Source organism: Hyperolius riggenbachi, chromosome 2 (genome assembly GCF_040937935.1).
Source record: "Hyperolius riggenbachi isolate aHypRig1 chromosome 2, aHypRig1.pri, whole genome shotgun sequence".
Classification (NCBI taxonomy): Eukaryota; Metazoa; Chordata; class Amphibia; order Anura; family Hyperoliidae; genus Hyperolius; species Hyperolius riggenbachi.
Window position 1 is genome coordinate 70,216,155 of NC_090647.1, and position 16,863 is coordinate 70,233,017.

Here is a 16,863-nt window from a genome sequence, read left to right on the forward strand (position 1 = left end):
TAATACACAGCGCACAGCTGTTTCAGGCTCATTGGCTTCATCTGTGCAAGGCACCGATATGGCTCGAAACTATGAATATTTATCAAATGTTGTTAGCTGGCAGTATTCAGAAACAACAGCCATAGAACAAATATTTAAAGAAAACCTGCAATGCAAAGGGGGGTTTGATACGTACTTCAGTAGTAAAACTGAATACTCACCTAATGACTCAGGAGGATGGAAAACAGCGACGTCCCCCAGCAATAAGCATTCCCCGATCCATCCTCCTGACGGCGATACAGGCGATACCACCCAACGGGCGTGAACGAGAGTTCAAGTGATCACAGCACTTTGCGCGGGAGTTGTCGGGGATCTTAAAGATCCAATCCGCCGTGACGGTCGTTATTGCCGTGCATCGCCAAATGTCATTTGTGTAATTGTCTGCCTGCACCCAAGCTGCGAGATCAGGGAAATGATCGCTCAAAAAAATTGTTGGAAAAATTGCGTAGAGCAGACATACCCACAGTTTTTCACCTTGTGAGCTCCTTTAAAAAATTACTAAGTCAAAATGATCTACCTATGTACAATTTTAGGAGCACACTTGTATATACAGAATGGAAAGTGTAGTGTGGTAGAGATCTATCTAATGGGTACCCCTGGGGCGTAGAGGGTACAGGCCTTTTAAAGCCTCTGGCTAGTCCAGAGATTTCCATGTTCCTCCTTGAACCCACCACTCTACACAGGGTCCCTCTTGATCTTATGATCACATTCCCAGCTGTGGACAAGTACATGCAGACTGAGGTGCGCAAGTAAGGTTCACGCATATACAGTAGAATGAAGCCACTCATGCACTCCTAACTTCCTTCTACTGGGCAAGCATGGACCTTACTCTCGCAGGCACACTACAGACGCACTTGTCCTAGAGGGAATGTGGCCACACAAAAAACCTGTGAGCCTGGAATGGTGGCCACTGGGATATCTAAAAAGGCTTCCCACTTCTGAATTAAGTATTTAACTCCAAAGGGCTTCTTAGAAAAAGAGAAATCTGTGCAAAGTATAATGATGAAAGGTGAAATGTGAGGAGAAAGCAATCAAGTTTCGGCAATGGGAAGGACAGATTGTGACTGGCTACTAGGGTTACAAGTTTGTGCATTGTCATACTGAAATAAACCTGTAAATGACTCGGTGAGAGGACTCAATCTCTGCAGCAGACACAGTTCATTGTCTGTACAATCGCTCACAGCTTTCTCAGGGCAGCAGGAAGCAAACATTGTTAATACTTCACATCTGTGCTATGAAAACATATGACAATTTCAATGTGTGAGCAGAACAGCAGACAGCACCGCTGACATAAATGGAACTGCAGGATGTTTCAGTAGAGGTGACCTTCACACAGCTCTGGATCTGGCGCACATTCTGGAGGCAATGTAACTGCAGTCACACAAGCAGGACAGCAGAGGGGAGGGATCGGTATAACACCTGCGTTCAGCTCTGTGCAAGTGACTCTCGTCCAGGAGGTGGCAAACATTGGCTCAGTGGTAGCAGGCCCTTACAAGGAAACTCTGCAGTGACTGATGGACGTAGCTGTGGTGCTTTATTCCAAAACGGCTGAGCAGGTGTGAGGGGCTTACATAACCCCAGAACTACTTATAGGGCGTACGAGAGAAATATCCGCTGGGAGACTTGGGCGCAGGATACAGCCGGTATATGGCTTACCCTGCTCCTGCACAAGTCCTGGTGGAGTTAACCTCCCTGGCGGTTTATTTATTTTGCCAGGGAGGCTGCGGGAGGGTTTTTTTTAAATTAAAAAAAAAAAATATTTCATGCAGCCAACTGAAAGTTGGCTGCATGAAAGCCCACTAGAGGGCGCTCCGGAAGCGTACTTTCGATCGCCTCCGGCAATCGAAAGTAACAAGATAGGCCGCAATGAGCGGCCTATCTTGTTTCGCTTCGACGTCCTGACGTCAGAGCCGCCCGATCCAGCCCCTAGCGCCGGCCGGAACTGTTTGTTCCGGCTGCGCTGGGTTCGGGCGGCTGGGGGGACCCTCTTTCGCCGCTGCACGCGGCGGATCGCCGCGGAGCGGCGGCGATCGGGCAGCACACGCGGCTGGCAAAGTGCCGGCTGCGTGTGCTGCTTTTTTCAGAATGAAAATCGGCCCAGCAGGGCCTGAGCGGCAACCTCCGGCGGCATACCCCGAGCTCAGCTCGGGATTACCGCCAAGGAGGTTAATTACTATTCCCCCTCCAGATCCACATGGATAGTGGGGAATTATGTAATTCGGCTTCTAGCTATTGCTGGTGGACGAATTACAGTGTTTTAGAAGCAACTTCAGCTCCGTCTTCTGACAGCACCGAATTCACTCACTGTGCGCTGCTATAGTCGTAATTCCTTTAACGGTCTATGGTGGCACCGGCTGTGCCCAAATCTCCTGCGCTTTAATCCACGTGCTCGACTTATAGGGACCCTAGTAATCCAATAATAACTGATCTGCAGCAGAAAGCACCACAACTCTTGCTGCTCATAATCATGTGCATACAGTGGGCACAGAGCAGAATCACCCCCTGTAACCCTTTCCAATCACCCCCATCTAACACCCCCAAGCCTTTTATTTCTCTTTTCTGGTGAACTGGAAAGTCTGTACCTTCCTGTACTAGAGGGGGCGGGGCCAGAAACAGCTTGCGCAATATAGTTCCACACCCCTGCAAACACAGCAGCATAATATGGTTATTACTGTATATACTCGAGTATAAGTCTAGAAATTTAGATCTGATTCACTTCATAGAAGTATAGGGATCGACTTATACACGAGTCACAGCCAACACTGAGCACAGTGAGTTATGTGTGTACTAATAGTGACATTCCCATTTGCAGCAATTTATCCTGTGGTAAGTGATACATTGTGGAAAGGAAATGCTAAGAAAACATGGGTCTGAAAGTCCCGGCCACAACAATTACAGAGGCAGGGGGGAAATACTGGGCTGCATAAAAGGGAGTGAATAATTGCAGCACTTGGGGGCCTGGAGAAGGTATTGGCTACACTTAAAGAGACTCTGAAGCGAGAATAAATCTCGCTTCAGAGCTCAAAGTTAGCAGGGGCACGTGTGCTCCTGCTAAGCCGCCACTATCGCACCGCACAAAGGGGGTCCCTTCAGCCCCAAACCCACCCCAGCACGACTTGGTCGTGCATTTGGTTGCTCCTAGAGGCAGGGCTAACGGCTGCAGCCCTGCCTCCAGTCGCGTCTGTCAGCGGCGCATCGCCGCCTCTCCCCCGCCCCTCTCAGTGAAGGAAGACTGAGAGGGGCGGGGGAGAGCCGGAGATACGCGCTGACAGACGCGCGTGGGGCAGGGCTGCGGCGGTTAGCCCTACCCCAACCAGGAAGCGCTCCCACGCATTACGGAGGGGGATTTGGGGGTGAAGGGACCCCCGTTAAGCCGCGCTATAGCGGCGTTTTAGCAGGGGCACACATGCCCCTGCTAACTCTGAGGTCTGAAGCGAGATTTATTCTCGCTTCAGTCTCTCTTTAAGGGACAGGAGGGGTTAATGGCTGCAATACTGTATGCAGTGCAGTCATTAACCCCTCCTGAGCCCCAAGTGCAACTATTAACTTTGCTTGGTAGACTTATACTTGAGTCAATAACAATCCAGCTTAAGAGGGTTGAGCATTGGTGTCGACTTATACACGAGGTCGACCTGTATTTGAGTATATACGGTACTTTGCGCTATGTGGTGTTGGGGAGGTACAGTCATGTCAGACTAGATCCAGCAATGACCACCCTAGCGCTCAGCCCAAATGCACCTACACAATATTTAAATTACATGGCGCAGCAGGGGAGGATGGGGCAGCAAAGTGTCAGATTTACTGAACTCTGACACTTTCATCCGAAGGGGCTGGGGGGGCTGAACAGAACATTTTTTTCCAAGAAGGGAAATCAACAAACAAACCATGACTCTAATGCTTATTACCTCTAAACCTGAAAACAAAGTTTTGGGCTTTGAGTATTTAGTAAAGTGTGTTGGAAACACACTTAATCTACTTTCGTTAATTGTCTATCTGATTGCATCAAGACTGTGAGGACGTTGGTTTAATGGGGAAAGCAGGCCCAGTCTATAATATCGGCCTCATACGAGAGGATGTGCGATTGCTTTAATGCAATCTATTAGTGGAAGCGAATAGCTTACGGAGAAAATAATCCAACACTAAAAGAACGCTCCGCACATTGAGCTTAAAATCAGCAGCCTACACCTATCACAGAACCAAAATATATTTCCTAAGGCCTGCACCCATCATGCGATTCTACCAATTATTTTTCAGACTATTTTTTAAATGGCAAGTGGTCGTTTCTGCGATCTTGCAACATGGATACAGGCGCAATCACAGAAACTATGTTTAGTGACATACGCTGATAAAGGGCGGAACGGATCTTTAACCATTTATGCCGCGCGGCAACTGCTAGAGTCGCAGGGATGTGCTAGTCACGTCCCTGCAGTTTGCAAGTGTTTGCACGCAATCGTGTGGGCAAATGCCCGTGATCGTGATGTTGCTGCTAGTAGAGGGGATTGGCTGCAGGGGACAAAAGTCCCCTGTGCCAATCCGAGCATATCTGCAGAGAATAAACATGTTTTTTGTTCAAAAACAGCGTTTATTCTTTAAATACAGCTGTTACAATACAATGTTCCCATTCACTAATCTCCCCGCCGGCACTGTGATTGCAGGTTTCCATTGAAGCCTTACGTCACTTCCCTAGTTACAATGTAGCAATACATTGTATCCTATGTAGCGTAGCTAATAGGATCTTGCTCAGTGGGGACAACTTGTGGCCAAATAGTAAAATTACACCTACTGACATTAGGTAATAAAAAAAATAATATCTATGTCAAGAGGGCATATAATTATTACTGTAAATAATGGGCTAAAAATTAGTGATGGATGTAAAACTGAAAAAATGCACCTTTATTTCCAAATAAAATATTGTCACCATACATTATACTAGGGATATAATTTTAACGTTGCAATAACCGGGACAAATGGCCAAATAAAATGGGTGGATTTTAATTATGGTAGCATGAATTATTTTAAAACTATAATGGCTGAAAACTGTAAAATAATGATTTTTTTCAATTTGCTTCTTAATATTCCCATTATAATGCATTTAGAATAAAATAATTCTTAGCATATTGTACCACCCAAAGAAAGCCTAATTGGTGGCAGAAAAAAACAAGGTATAGATCATTTCGTTGTGATAAGTACTGATAAAGTTATTGGGGAATGAAAGGGAGAAGCGCTGAAATGTGAAAATTCCTCTCGTTCACAAGGTTAAAAATAACCGCGGGCTGAAATGGTTAAAGAGAACAGAGGTGGTTTTTCTAAATCTGAATAGGTGGAGGCAGAATTGGAGTCGAGGGGTATCGGAGTTGAAAGTTTCATAAACTGAGGCGTCGGATGATTTTTGTACCGACTCCGACAGTCTTGCAGGGATCCAATGGCAGCGCTTTTCTAAACACTTGTGATTTGAAAAGCTCTTGCTAATGTAATGCTATTCAAACCAATCACAAGCGCTTAGAAAAGAACTACTAGTGGGTCCCAGGCCTAAGAAACAGATTGTCCACCCAAAACTAATAAATCTCGTATCTTTTCATAACTAAGGTTATACAGGTGGCAGCCATTACTTCTGAGCTTTGTAGGTTTTAGATCATGGGTGTGTTTGTCATCAGCTACCCTCCCTCCCTTGGGCGTTGTCTATGCGAAATCTCACACAAGCTGAGATCACCTCCCTGTGACATCATCACTAGTAGGTTGTGTTTTGTTTTTGTTTGCCGGACTCTGCCCTGGCAATATGAAAGGAAGGGAGGGGTTCCTCTAATAGATGTAAAATATTTTATATTTGTCATCATGCAGCTGAAAAAGGCTGGTATTTATTATTATAATTTATAGAATAGATTTTATTTCTGAAATCTTGTATTTTTTTTTATTTTGAGTCCACTTTAAGAGATGAGATCAAGAAATGATTGATATTCGCCATGTAATTTGTTCATATTGTTTGATCCACAATCAGCCTAGATGTAGTCATCTTTACTACTGGCAGACATGAAAAAAAAAACACCATTTGCCATTATCTATAACCATGCCCCCTAACAATGCAATAAGCTACAAGGTTGTTTTTATAGATATAGATATGCAGAGGAAATAATGGTTGCTTGGCAGTTGGAAACATCAGTTATTTTCCACAATGCAACAAGGCTCACAGACAGGAAACTGTCAGGACCTAGGTCCTGACATCACACTGTTGGAGGAGGAGTTTCACCACACAGATGATGATCTATTCAAGAAAAGGTAAAGATTTCTCATGGGAAAGGGGGAATCAGCTACTGATTGTAATGAAGTTGAATCCTGGGTTACAGTTCCTCTTCAACACTTGTGTTACCCCACAACCGTTCTTCAGTAATTCATACATTGCTGATTCCTGAGCATGCTTACAATCAGGCTGAGGATGACACCCAGATCAGGAAAAACTAGAGACACACAGCCAGAGAATGTGGATTGCCCCAGCTGGCTGCTATAACACCTGTCACTAATCATAATAATAATCATACTAAAAGCACAGGTATTAGTCACATGATACTGCAGCTGCACGTTGAGGCCATGGGGGTACATACAAATCTCCTGCATTACCCACGATCCTACCATTAATAGCAGAACATGCACTGGGATAAGCATGCTGGAATTCTGCAGGGGTTGCTACACTGGAAGGGAGCCTCCTAGAGATCATTACAAGTATTACCAATTTGGAATGTTCATTTGAATTCTGCAGCTGGCTGTGGCTGGGTTGGCTTCCATTTTAGGGGGTGGTCTGGAAACACCTGTTAACTTATGGCCCGCTTATCTGCAATTGACACCTTGCTGGTAAGTTGGCTTCTCGTATTCATAGGTGTGAATGTAATTGCTTAAATGTGCAATTGCAACTCCAAGCGAATAATACCTGTGCTTTTACTGACATTATGCATTGTGGTCACCGATGTTAGCATCGTAACATACGTCACTGCGAATGCTGTGCATCGGGGAAACCGTGCACAACATCATCCTAATGAGTTTTCTACAGCCATCCCTACGACCCCTCCTCCAACCACTAAAGCTTTGGGAAGAGTAAAAAGTAATGGCTCAGTCCATCAAATCTTCTGCCCTCTACTCCTCAGCAGGGCTGGTTCAACGCCCAATGGGGCTCCGGGGCAAAAGTAACCTGGGCCAACACTCCCCCACCCCCCAGCAAACTCACCTCCCTGGGCTCCCAAGGCAGCTGCCGCCTCCAGATCTCCCCCCTTAACTGATTTGCTCCGTGGGGCCCTTGCACTATAACAACATTGGTATCTCTCCTGTCCCGGCAGTGTGCTGCTCCCATCTTCTTCCTACTGTCCGCCTCTTGTGATCCTGCGCATGTTGTGTAATGAATGCGCCGGTCACAAGAGGGAGGCAGCGAGATATGAAGACAAGAAGTATGAAACAACTGGAACAGTGCGCCAGCCGTCGGGACAGGTAGGATACCAAAGCTGTTATAGTGCAGGGCCCCAGGGAGCACATCAGTGTTAAAGGGGAGGACTGGAGTCTGACAGCGTAGGGGTGCAGGCAGCACTCGAAGGCCCAGAGGCAGTTGCCCCCCTTGCCTTTATGGAAGCTCCAGACCTGTGCTTCAGTTCTTATTTCTGGATAGATGTTGTCCATTCCTAAAGTAAGCCTCTTCCCCACAGTAATATGAGAAAAGAGACAATCAGGGTATTGAGCAGGAAGAGCAGGGGTCATTGTGAGACTGGAGAGGACTATAGATTTAGAATAGACCAAGTAAGAGAAATACCTATCATTTGTCTAGTTGATCACCTTGCACCAGAAGACACCAGATCAGATTACAGAAAAAATCTTGTCTAAAGGCTCACATAAATGTGCAATTTTTCCTCCCAACTATCATTCCAACTTGTCTGTTGGACGAATGGTTTAGTCGTGTGCACGGGCAGTAAACAACTAGACGGCCATCTAATAAAAGGCTGTTTGGCCGATCTAATTGGTGGATCAACTGACTATCGTGCAGGTTGGCCACATGTGTACAAGTCATTTAAACTACCTTTTTTTAATTAATATTTTATCTATTTTTTTAATGTGGGGTATGGTGCACAGGGATGCTCTCCAGATGAATTCCGAATGGATTTCATTCGGAATTAATCCTGATAATTAGAGCACCTGAACAGGTGGGTAAGGGAGGGCTAAACGTACCCAGCAGCCGACTTCTTTAGTCCGTCACGCAGCGCGTTCCACGCCACGTCACATGACTGCCACTGCTTCCTCCTGAGTCGAAGGAGGAAACGTGATAGTGACTTGATGCGGCCTGGAGTGCGCCATGGGATGGATTAAAGAAGACGGCTGCTGGGTACGTTTAACCCTACCTTAGGCTTCTTTCACATCTAGAGCGCATGCAGGAGCCGTTCTCCTGCACAGAGTACATTTAAAATCGGCGCCAGTAGACTTGGGCGCAGGATACAGCTGTTATATGGCTGATCCTGCTTCTGCACAAGTCCAGGCCGTGTTAATTACTATTCCCCCTCCAGGCCGCCATGGATAGTGGGGGAATTAAATAATTTGGCTTCCAGCGATTGCTGGAGGCCGAATTATTGTGTTATTTAAGCAACCTCGGCTCCGTCCTCTGACAGCGCCAACGTTACTCACCGAGCGCCGCTATAGACGGATTCCCATTATAGTCTATGGCGGCGCTGGCTGCGCCCAAATCTAGCAGCACCGAAAAGCACTGCTCCGCTTGCACGCGTTATATGGCCTGCGGCTTGTCGGGATGTTGCTGTGCGACACAATCAGCGACGGTAGTTATTCATTCACCCGACGAGTAAATGCCGGCTCTGGGCGATTAAAATCTCCCGGGTGCGTTGAACCGCAACGCACCAAAACGCAGCGTCGGACGTGAAAGGTAAAATGAAAGTGTATGGACTTTTATTTTACCTTGGTTAACGCAAAGTTTTGCCAGTTTGTGCCCCCCAGTATAATAAATGAGATCCTATGCCTGAAAAACCTTTAGCCAGCACTAGGCTATTATTATTATTATTATTTATTTATTGTATTTATAAAGCGCCAACATATTACGCAGCGCTGCACAATAGATAAATGGGTTAACATACAGGTAGAACATACGGAAACTCACAACAAAACAAGATCATGCAAATGATTTGATAACAATACAGTGTCATAGGTCAAGATAGAGACTGTTCGAGTCTACAAGAAGGGTGGTTGTGAGTAAGATTGCATAATCAAGATGGATACATTAGGGAGGATGGCCCTGCCAGAGGCTTACAATCTAAAGGGTGGGGTGGAGACAATAGGTGCGTCTTTTGAGAGGGGGTCTAACAGAACATATTATGATACTGGTGTAGGGGGGTATGCGAGCGTGAAGAGGTGAGTCTTAAGAGCTTGTTTGAAGGTATTAAAGGTGGGGGCGAGTCTGACGGCTGGTGGGAGAGAGTTCCAGAGAGTAGGGGCAGCCCTGGTGAAGTCCTGCAATCGTGCGTGTGACTGAGTTATGCGTGGTGCGACTAGGCGCAGGTCATTGGAGGATCGGAGGGGGCGGGCTGGTATGTGCCTGTGGACCAGATCAGAGATGTAGGTCGGGCAGGTCTTGTGCACTGATTTGTAGGCCAAGCACAGGATTTTGAAATTGATCCTAAAGCTGATGGGGAGCCAGTGTAGTGCTTTACAGAGCGGAGTTGTAGAGGCACTGCGGTGAGAAGAATGTATCAGTCTGGCTGCCGCATTCATTACCAATTTAAGTGGGTCAGTACGGTTAGAGGGGAGGCCAGATAGAAGAGAATTGCAGTAGTCTAGGCGGGAGATGACAAGGGCATGGATAAGTAGTTTAGTGGTGTCAAGTGACAGGTAGGAGCGGATCTTGGAGATGTTGCGGAGGTGGAAGTTGCAGGATCTGACAATACCTTGGATGTGGGCTGTAAAGGAAAGTTCAGAGTCCAGAGTAACGCCTAGACAGCGGGCTTGGGAGGTAGGGTGGATAGTAGTATTTTCAATAGTGACGTGCAGATCTGGGAGGGGTGCAGCTGTGCGGGGTGGGAATATTAGAAGCTCAGTCTTGTCCAAATTAAGCTTCAGGTACCTGGCAGCCATCCAGGAGGAAATGGATGTGAGGCAGGCAGAGACTTTGTCCATGGTAGAGGAGGAGATATCTGGGGTGTGGAGATATATCTGGGTGTCGTCGGCATACAGGTGATAATTGAAACCCATGGAGGAGATGATTTTACCAATTGAGGCAGTATAGAGTGAGAACAGGAGTGGTCCTAGGACGGAACCTTGAGGAACACCAACTGAGAGGGGTGTAGGAGTGGATGAGGAGCCATTGAAAAATGTTGTGAAGGAGCGGTTGGAGAGGTAGGAGGAGATCCAGGCTAAGGCTAGGTCCTGAATGCCCATTAGCTGCAGGGAGTGGAGGAGGAGGGAGTGGTCGACAGTGTCAAATGCCGAGGAGAGGTCCAGGAGGAGCAGGATGGAGTATTTACCTTCGGCTTTGGCAAGGGCAAGGTCGTTTACCACTTTGTTAGCTAGTACAAGAGCCTGACACCCCCCCCCCCCCCGACACCCCCCGATCCCCCGTTTATACATTACCCAGTCTGGATCCAGCGATCAGCGCAGCCTCCCTGCACAGCTCCGGTCTTCACTATGGAGAGTATCGCACATGACGTCATGCGCAAACCCGATCCTCCCCATGGAGGGACCGAAGCTGTGCAGGGAGGCTGCGCGATCGCTGAATCCAGGCTGGGTAATGTATAAACGGGAGGATCGGCAGGTGCCCGATAAAGGTTAGCTAAAGGTTTTTCAGGCATGGGATCTCATTTATTATGCATGGGGAACTCCTGGGGCCAGGAAGCAGTATGCCCAACACAGTGTCGGGCATAGCGCTAAGGAGGTTAAAACGCAGAAAACAGGTTTAGATGTGAAAGAGCCCTTACCCACCCGCTCAGGTGCTTTGATTATCAGGATGAATTCCAAATTCGGAATTCACCTGGAGAGCATCCCTGATTGTGCGCATGCAGTATTTAAATGAATTGGTTGTTTAGTTGGTCAGCACGTGTGTACATAATGGTCATGCAAACAACAAGTCATGCAAACCACAAGTTGGGCAATTTGTCGTTCATTACGTTGTACGAGTGTACTGATGCCACTTGATTGATGCAATTCTAATCTATGCAGCAGAAACTTTGACTTAAAGCCCCATACACAAGCTCAACAGGGGTCTATTATGCTGAACAACTTCTGTTGTGAAAAAAGTTGAAACAGCTTAAAAAAAAAGTCTCTTGCTATTGTTCAAACAGCTGATAAGACTGATAAGAAGTCAATTCAACTGTTGGATCGACTTCTTATCAGTCTTATCTTTTTGAACAATAGCAAAATACTTTTCTTCAGCTGTTTCAATTTGTTTCACAACATGAGCTGTTCAACAATTGTGCTGCATAAAAGACCGCTGTTGAGCGTGTGTATGTATTTAGCTAGGATCATTTGGGAATAGATCAATCTGATTGCTGTATTGATCAAAAATCGATTAGGAGTGTCCTAGTACTTGTTTTTATACAAACTTTTCTCTATGAAAAATATTTCACAGTGTGTGCTGACCTTACAGTGAACCTCCGGACTAAAAAATCTACTCAGCAGAACTGAAAAGGCTTGGTGTTTCTTTAACAGTTTCACAAGCATCAGAACTTTGTTTTTCTTACCAAAGAATCATTTTTAGCTGCATTTTTAGCTAAGCTCCACCCATCAAAGAAAACTGCCCGGGCTTTTTTCCCCTGATGCTGTGCAAAGCATGATGGGATTTCCTATGTTGTTATTCACGTTGCCTAGCAACTGGGAGGGCTGATCAGCACACAGGACAGTTGAAACTGTGTCTCATGCGCTCTGTCACATCCTTTCAACCAAAAAGATGGCTGCCCTCATGAAATCAAACATTTGCCTGTTCTTTTAAAACAGGGTGGGTAAGAGATTATATTACCTATCCATTTTAATTAACATAACTAATGTAACTTAATGACAGTATGTGTGTTTAGGCTGGAGTTCCTCTTTAAGAAGGTAAATAAGAAAACTATCCAGGAAATGGCATAGGGAGAGGGTATGGTTTTCAAATGCAAATCATCCTGAGTGCAAGTAAACTTGCTTTGTTTAGAGACACTGTTCAGACAATACCCCAGTGTGCTGATATTTATACTGGAGAGGGAGATCATCTTCTCTGACTCATCCACTCCTATTGTCTGGAAGCTGCAGTCAGTGGCACAAGCTGGGGACCCTTTACTATATTCGATCTCAATAAAATGAACAGAAAAGTAAAATAGAACACACATTTGTCTTCTGGACTTCTATGGGAGAGCTGACTACATTGTTGTGAAGAGGATGGATTACACGGATTCACCTTATGTATAGGGTGTTTAGAAAGCAGCTTACAGCATCTTAAAGGACCACTATCATGAAAATTGTAAAATGTAAAATACATGTAAACACACAGAAATAAGCGTTTCTTCTAGAGTAAAATAAGCCATACATTACTTTTCTCCTATGTTGCTATCACTTACAATAGTTAGTAGAAATCTGACCGACAGGTTTTGGACTAGTCCATCTCTCCATAGGGGATTCTCAGCATGACCTGTATTCTTTATAAAGACACTCCTTGATAAAAAATTATATAAAGATGCTGTCCAGCCCCTCTGCTCACTGTACACTTTTTGGGGCAGTTGGACGGTGCAACTGCCATTGACTAAGTGCTTTCGAAAATAAAGAAATCCCTGAGAATCCCCCAGGAGGAGATGGGCTAGTCGAAAACCTGTCAAATTTCTACTTCTTACTGTAAGTGACAGCAACATAAGAGAAAAGTCATTTATGGCTCATTTTACTCTGGAAGAAATCTTCTTCTGAAGGACATGCCTCTGTGTGGCCCGCCCGCTGCTCCTCGCTTCAGCTAAAGCACAGGTATCAAACTCCAGGCCTTGAGGGTCATATCCATGCCAGTACAACAAAAAAAGTCAATGGAAAGTGCACTTCCTAGATACCAAAAACAAATGTTCGTACATAGCAAGCCCTGATAGGCATCTGCCACTTCATCCCAGTATCATCCTACTAAAATCCTTAGATGAGGATTCACCATGTCAGTTTCCACTCAATCCAAAATTATTCTCTGAGAAAAAGAAAAATGTCTAATGATAGTGCAAGCTGCAAACTAACTAGAAAAGCCACCAGGAAGGGACCAGAATCTACACACTGTGCTGGTTACAGGTGACACCCCGCTTAAAGTGGTCTAACACCCAGCATTTCAACTTTGCTTTAAAAGATTACTTACAGCTTAGAAACGATTATGCCAGATTTTTTTTTTAGCAGAAATTCACTGAATGGATTAAACATGACATTTTAGTGCTGCATTTAGCTAGAAATCCTCCTCCGTGCTTAGGTTTAGTTACAAATGTATCTATTTACAAAGTAATAAACAAACACTGCTCTGAGAGAACAAAGAGGGCTTCTCCGGCAGGCTTTTCAGAGGTCTAATTGCATTCCAAACAAAGATACATTTGTAACTAAAGATAAGAACAGATGCGGATTCCTAGTTAAATCCAACACTAAAATGTCATGTTTAACCCATTCAGTGAATTTCTGCTTAAAAAAAAATCTGGCATAATTTCTAAGCTGTAAGCAATCTTTTAAAGCAAAGTTGTAATGCTGGGTGTTAAACCGCTTTAACCACTTCAGCACCACAGGGTTTTTTGCTTAAAAACCAGAGCAATTTTCACATTTCAGCACTCCTCCCATTCATTCACCAATAACTTTATTGCTACTCATCAGATGTAAATGATCTATATCTTGTTTTTTTTGCCACAAATTATGCTTTGTGAGGGTGATATTTGCTTTTAGTAATTATGTTATTATCTGTGCATTTTAAAGGGAAAAATGAGAAAAAAAAAGAAAAAATACACTATTTCTCCATTTCCATCCACTATAGTTATAGTTTTCAAATAAACAATGTTACCATAGGTAAAACCCACACATTGTATTTGCCAATTTGTCCTGGTTATCTAAACATTTAAAAAATGTTCCTAGTACAATGTATGGCGATAATATATTAGTTTCTGGTTTGTGTTTTTTGTTTTCTCATTGTACTCTATCAGTAATTAAAAGCCCTTATCTTCATGATTAACAGTAATACACTCTCATGGCATACATATTTTAAAAGCTAAGTCCCTAGGGTAACTATGTATTCTATTTTCAATGCTGTCACTTTTGTTTTTTTTTTACAAGTATTTATTTAGGGGTAAAGAGTACATGAAAATAACAGTTTTATTGCTTTTCATTCAGTTTTCCAGTAAAAAAAAAATCACGACTTAGCCCTCAGTTGCCAAACAACACAAAATCTATTCTCTCACTTGTCACGGTTAAAATGATACCCTATATACATAATCAGATAGCTTATTGGGCATACAGCACACTGTTTACCACAAGTACGCCTATCTACTCCCCTGAGCTTCAGATAAAGTTTTGTGGGGAGTAGATAAGCGTAGCAAGGGAGGTGAAGTGGTTAATGTGCATCCACCACCTACTGGAACTGCACTCACCTAGCACATTGGCTGCCCTGCACAAAGGAATACTGTGGGGGGGGTTAAAGTCTGAAAACCACTGCGCCTGCGTTGCCGTGTCCTCGCTCCCGCTGATGTCACCAGGAGCGTACTGCGCAGGCACGGACCATACTGGGCCTGCTCAATGCACTCATGGTGACATCAGCGGGAGCGAGGACACGGCAATGGAGGCGCAGTGGTTTTCTGACTTTAAAGTCTGAAATTCCAGAAGTGAACCGGAGGCGGGGACAGGAGCATCGGTGAGAGGCTGCGCAGGCACAGGATGTCTGCGGGGGACCATTAGAAGCCTCGGGTAAGTTCAACTCATTTTCCCCCGACCCCCTACAGTATTCCTTTAACAGACAGCTAGAACAGCATTAGCAGAAAGCACCCCACCCTTCAAATACTCTCCCTGCTCTGGTGAATCAGCTTCACAACCATATGAAATCACCTAAAGACTAAAACATTTCTCAGTGAAAAACCATAAAACTTTTACTCTAATAGAAGTATTACTTACAAATAGTAAACCCAGGCACGTCAATAAAAGGACTTCTCCTTCATCACACTTAGCGAAGAAATCCCCCGATGAGTCAGATGACAAAACTTGTTGGATGCGGCTTATGAGCAGAAAGTGATCAGCTAAATGTGATGGAGTCATCCTTTTTTTTATCACACCAAAATGATCTATATATATATCAGGTTTTTTATGCCACCAATTAGGCTTTCTTTGGGTGGAACTTTTTCCTAATAATTATTTTATTTTATATGCATGTTAACGTTTTTTTTCTTTTTACAAGAGTATAAGAGTTTTTTCCCCAACTAGGTGGGGGTGGAGGTTAATTTTTCCAAGTAGGTGGGGGTGGGGGTTAATTAATGGCTGTTTTTTTTATTTAATGCATGTAGGTCATCTTTTTACTTACTAGATCCCCCCCCCCCCCCCCCCCCACACACACACACGCGAAATTATGTGTGTGTGTTTTTTTTACTTTCACTTCAGTCAATGACCACCAACATCTCACTGGCACTTTGATCTGTGAATCTGTGAATGGGACCATGTGTTCCTATTACCCAATCAGTGTACTAAACATGCAGAGATGAGAACATGAGTGGGAGCGTGCGTGGCGAGATACATACATCTAGGCCCTAGAGCTAGAGTGAAGTCTCAAGGGGTGTCGATATACTGGAGCCAGCGCAAGAAATGGTTAAAACCAGTTATGCTTACAGAAATTCTCTACAAGTTAGCTTGACAACCTACCTACCTTGACACCGATAGCAATAATGAGATGCTTTGGGAGTTCGGCGTTGTCAAAGCAGAAGGGACATTTCTCCATCGTGGCAGCCAATCTGCGATGCTCTGATATTGCCTGCTGTCTCTCCCGCTCCTCCTCCTCATTAGCACGCTCTTTCTTTGCAGATTTGGAGACAAACATGTCATCCAGGGTGTAATACTCCTGGTCAGTCTTCTCTCTCAACTGTAAGGAAGAAAATCAAACTCATTTTAAAATAGCTTAGCTGCCTGAGAACAAAAGGCAAGAAAAGTAAAATAGGACAGCAAGATGGCTAGAACTCTCACTTTGCACCTCTAAATACAGTATATTGATGAGAGGCTTTTAGGTTCCTATTCATTACTTGTATAATCCTGGTGGAGGAGGGAAGGGGAAAGGAGGAAGATTCCCCCCCCCCCTCCTAAATCCCAAAGTCTGCTTCTCTATGGTTACTCTTCTGCTGGCCAGTGCTGTGGAATGTACTATTTCTGTGCCATGGGGGCTGCCATCTTGCTTTCTGCAAATTCTGAAAATCACATTACCTACACCTGTCACTTTTTACAACCCTAAAAAGTTCATGCTGCCTCTAGAGCTAGGCCTAAATATACAACTGTGGTAGATCAGGTGAACCATCTTCCCAAGTCATTTACCTGGTATTCCGCCTTACACCATAAGGTAAGCTTTAAGTAGAAATGTCATCTAACACCAGTTGCAGAGCCATAGCTACTAGCTTTGAAATGCTCGACTTAAAAAGGAATTGTCAGGCAAAAACAAAAAAAATGAGTTTCACTTACCTGGGGCTTCTACCAGCCCCATGCAGCCATCCTGTGCCCTCGTAGTCACTCACTGCTGCTCCAGTCCCCCTCCGCCAGCTAGTTTTGTTTATGCCAACCTCGGGGTCAGCAGGCCCCATTGCGTCCATTTTTACGCATTCCCGCTGGTGCAGGAACATTAACACAGACATTTTTTTGCGTTAGCTG

At 44.7% G+C, this 16,863-nt stretch overlaps 1 protein-coding gene across 2 annotated transcripts in view; it reads right to left on the minus strand.

Annotated features, from left to right (window-relative positions):
- CWF19L2 (CWF19 like cell cycle control factor 2) overlaps positions 1-16,863 on the minus strand; it is a 229,768-nt gene that overhangs the window by 44,921 nt on the left and 167,984 nt on the right. For both annotated transcript variants that reach the window (XR_011026053.1, XM_068266886.1), the window contains exon 13: positions 15,878-16,090. Coding sequence is in view for 1 of the 2 variants with exons in the window: in XM_068266886.1 (XP_068122987.1) it covers positions 15,878-16,090 (213 nt within the window). In the remaining variant the exon portion in view is untranslated. The remainder of the gene's footprint in view (positions 1-15,877; positions 16,091-16,863) is intronic.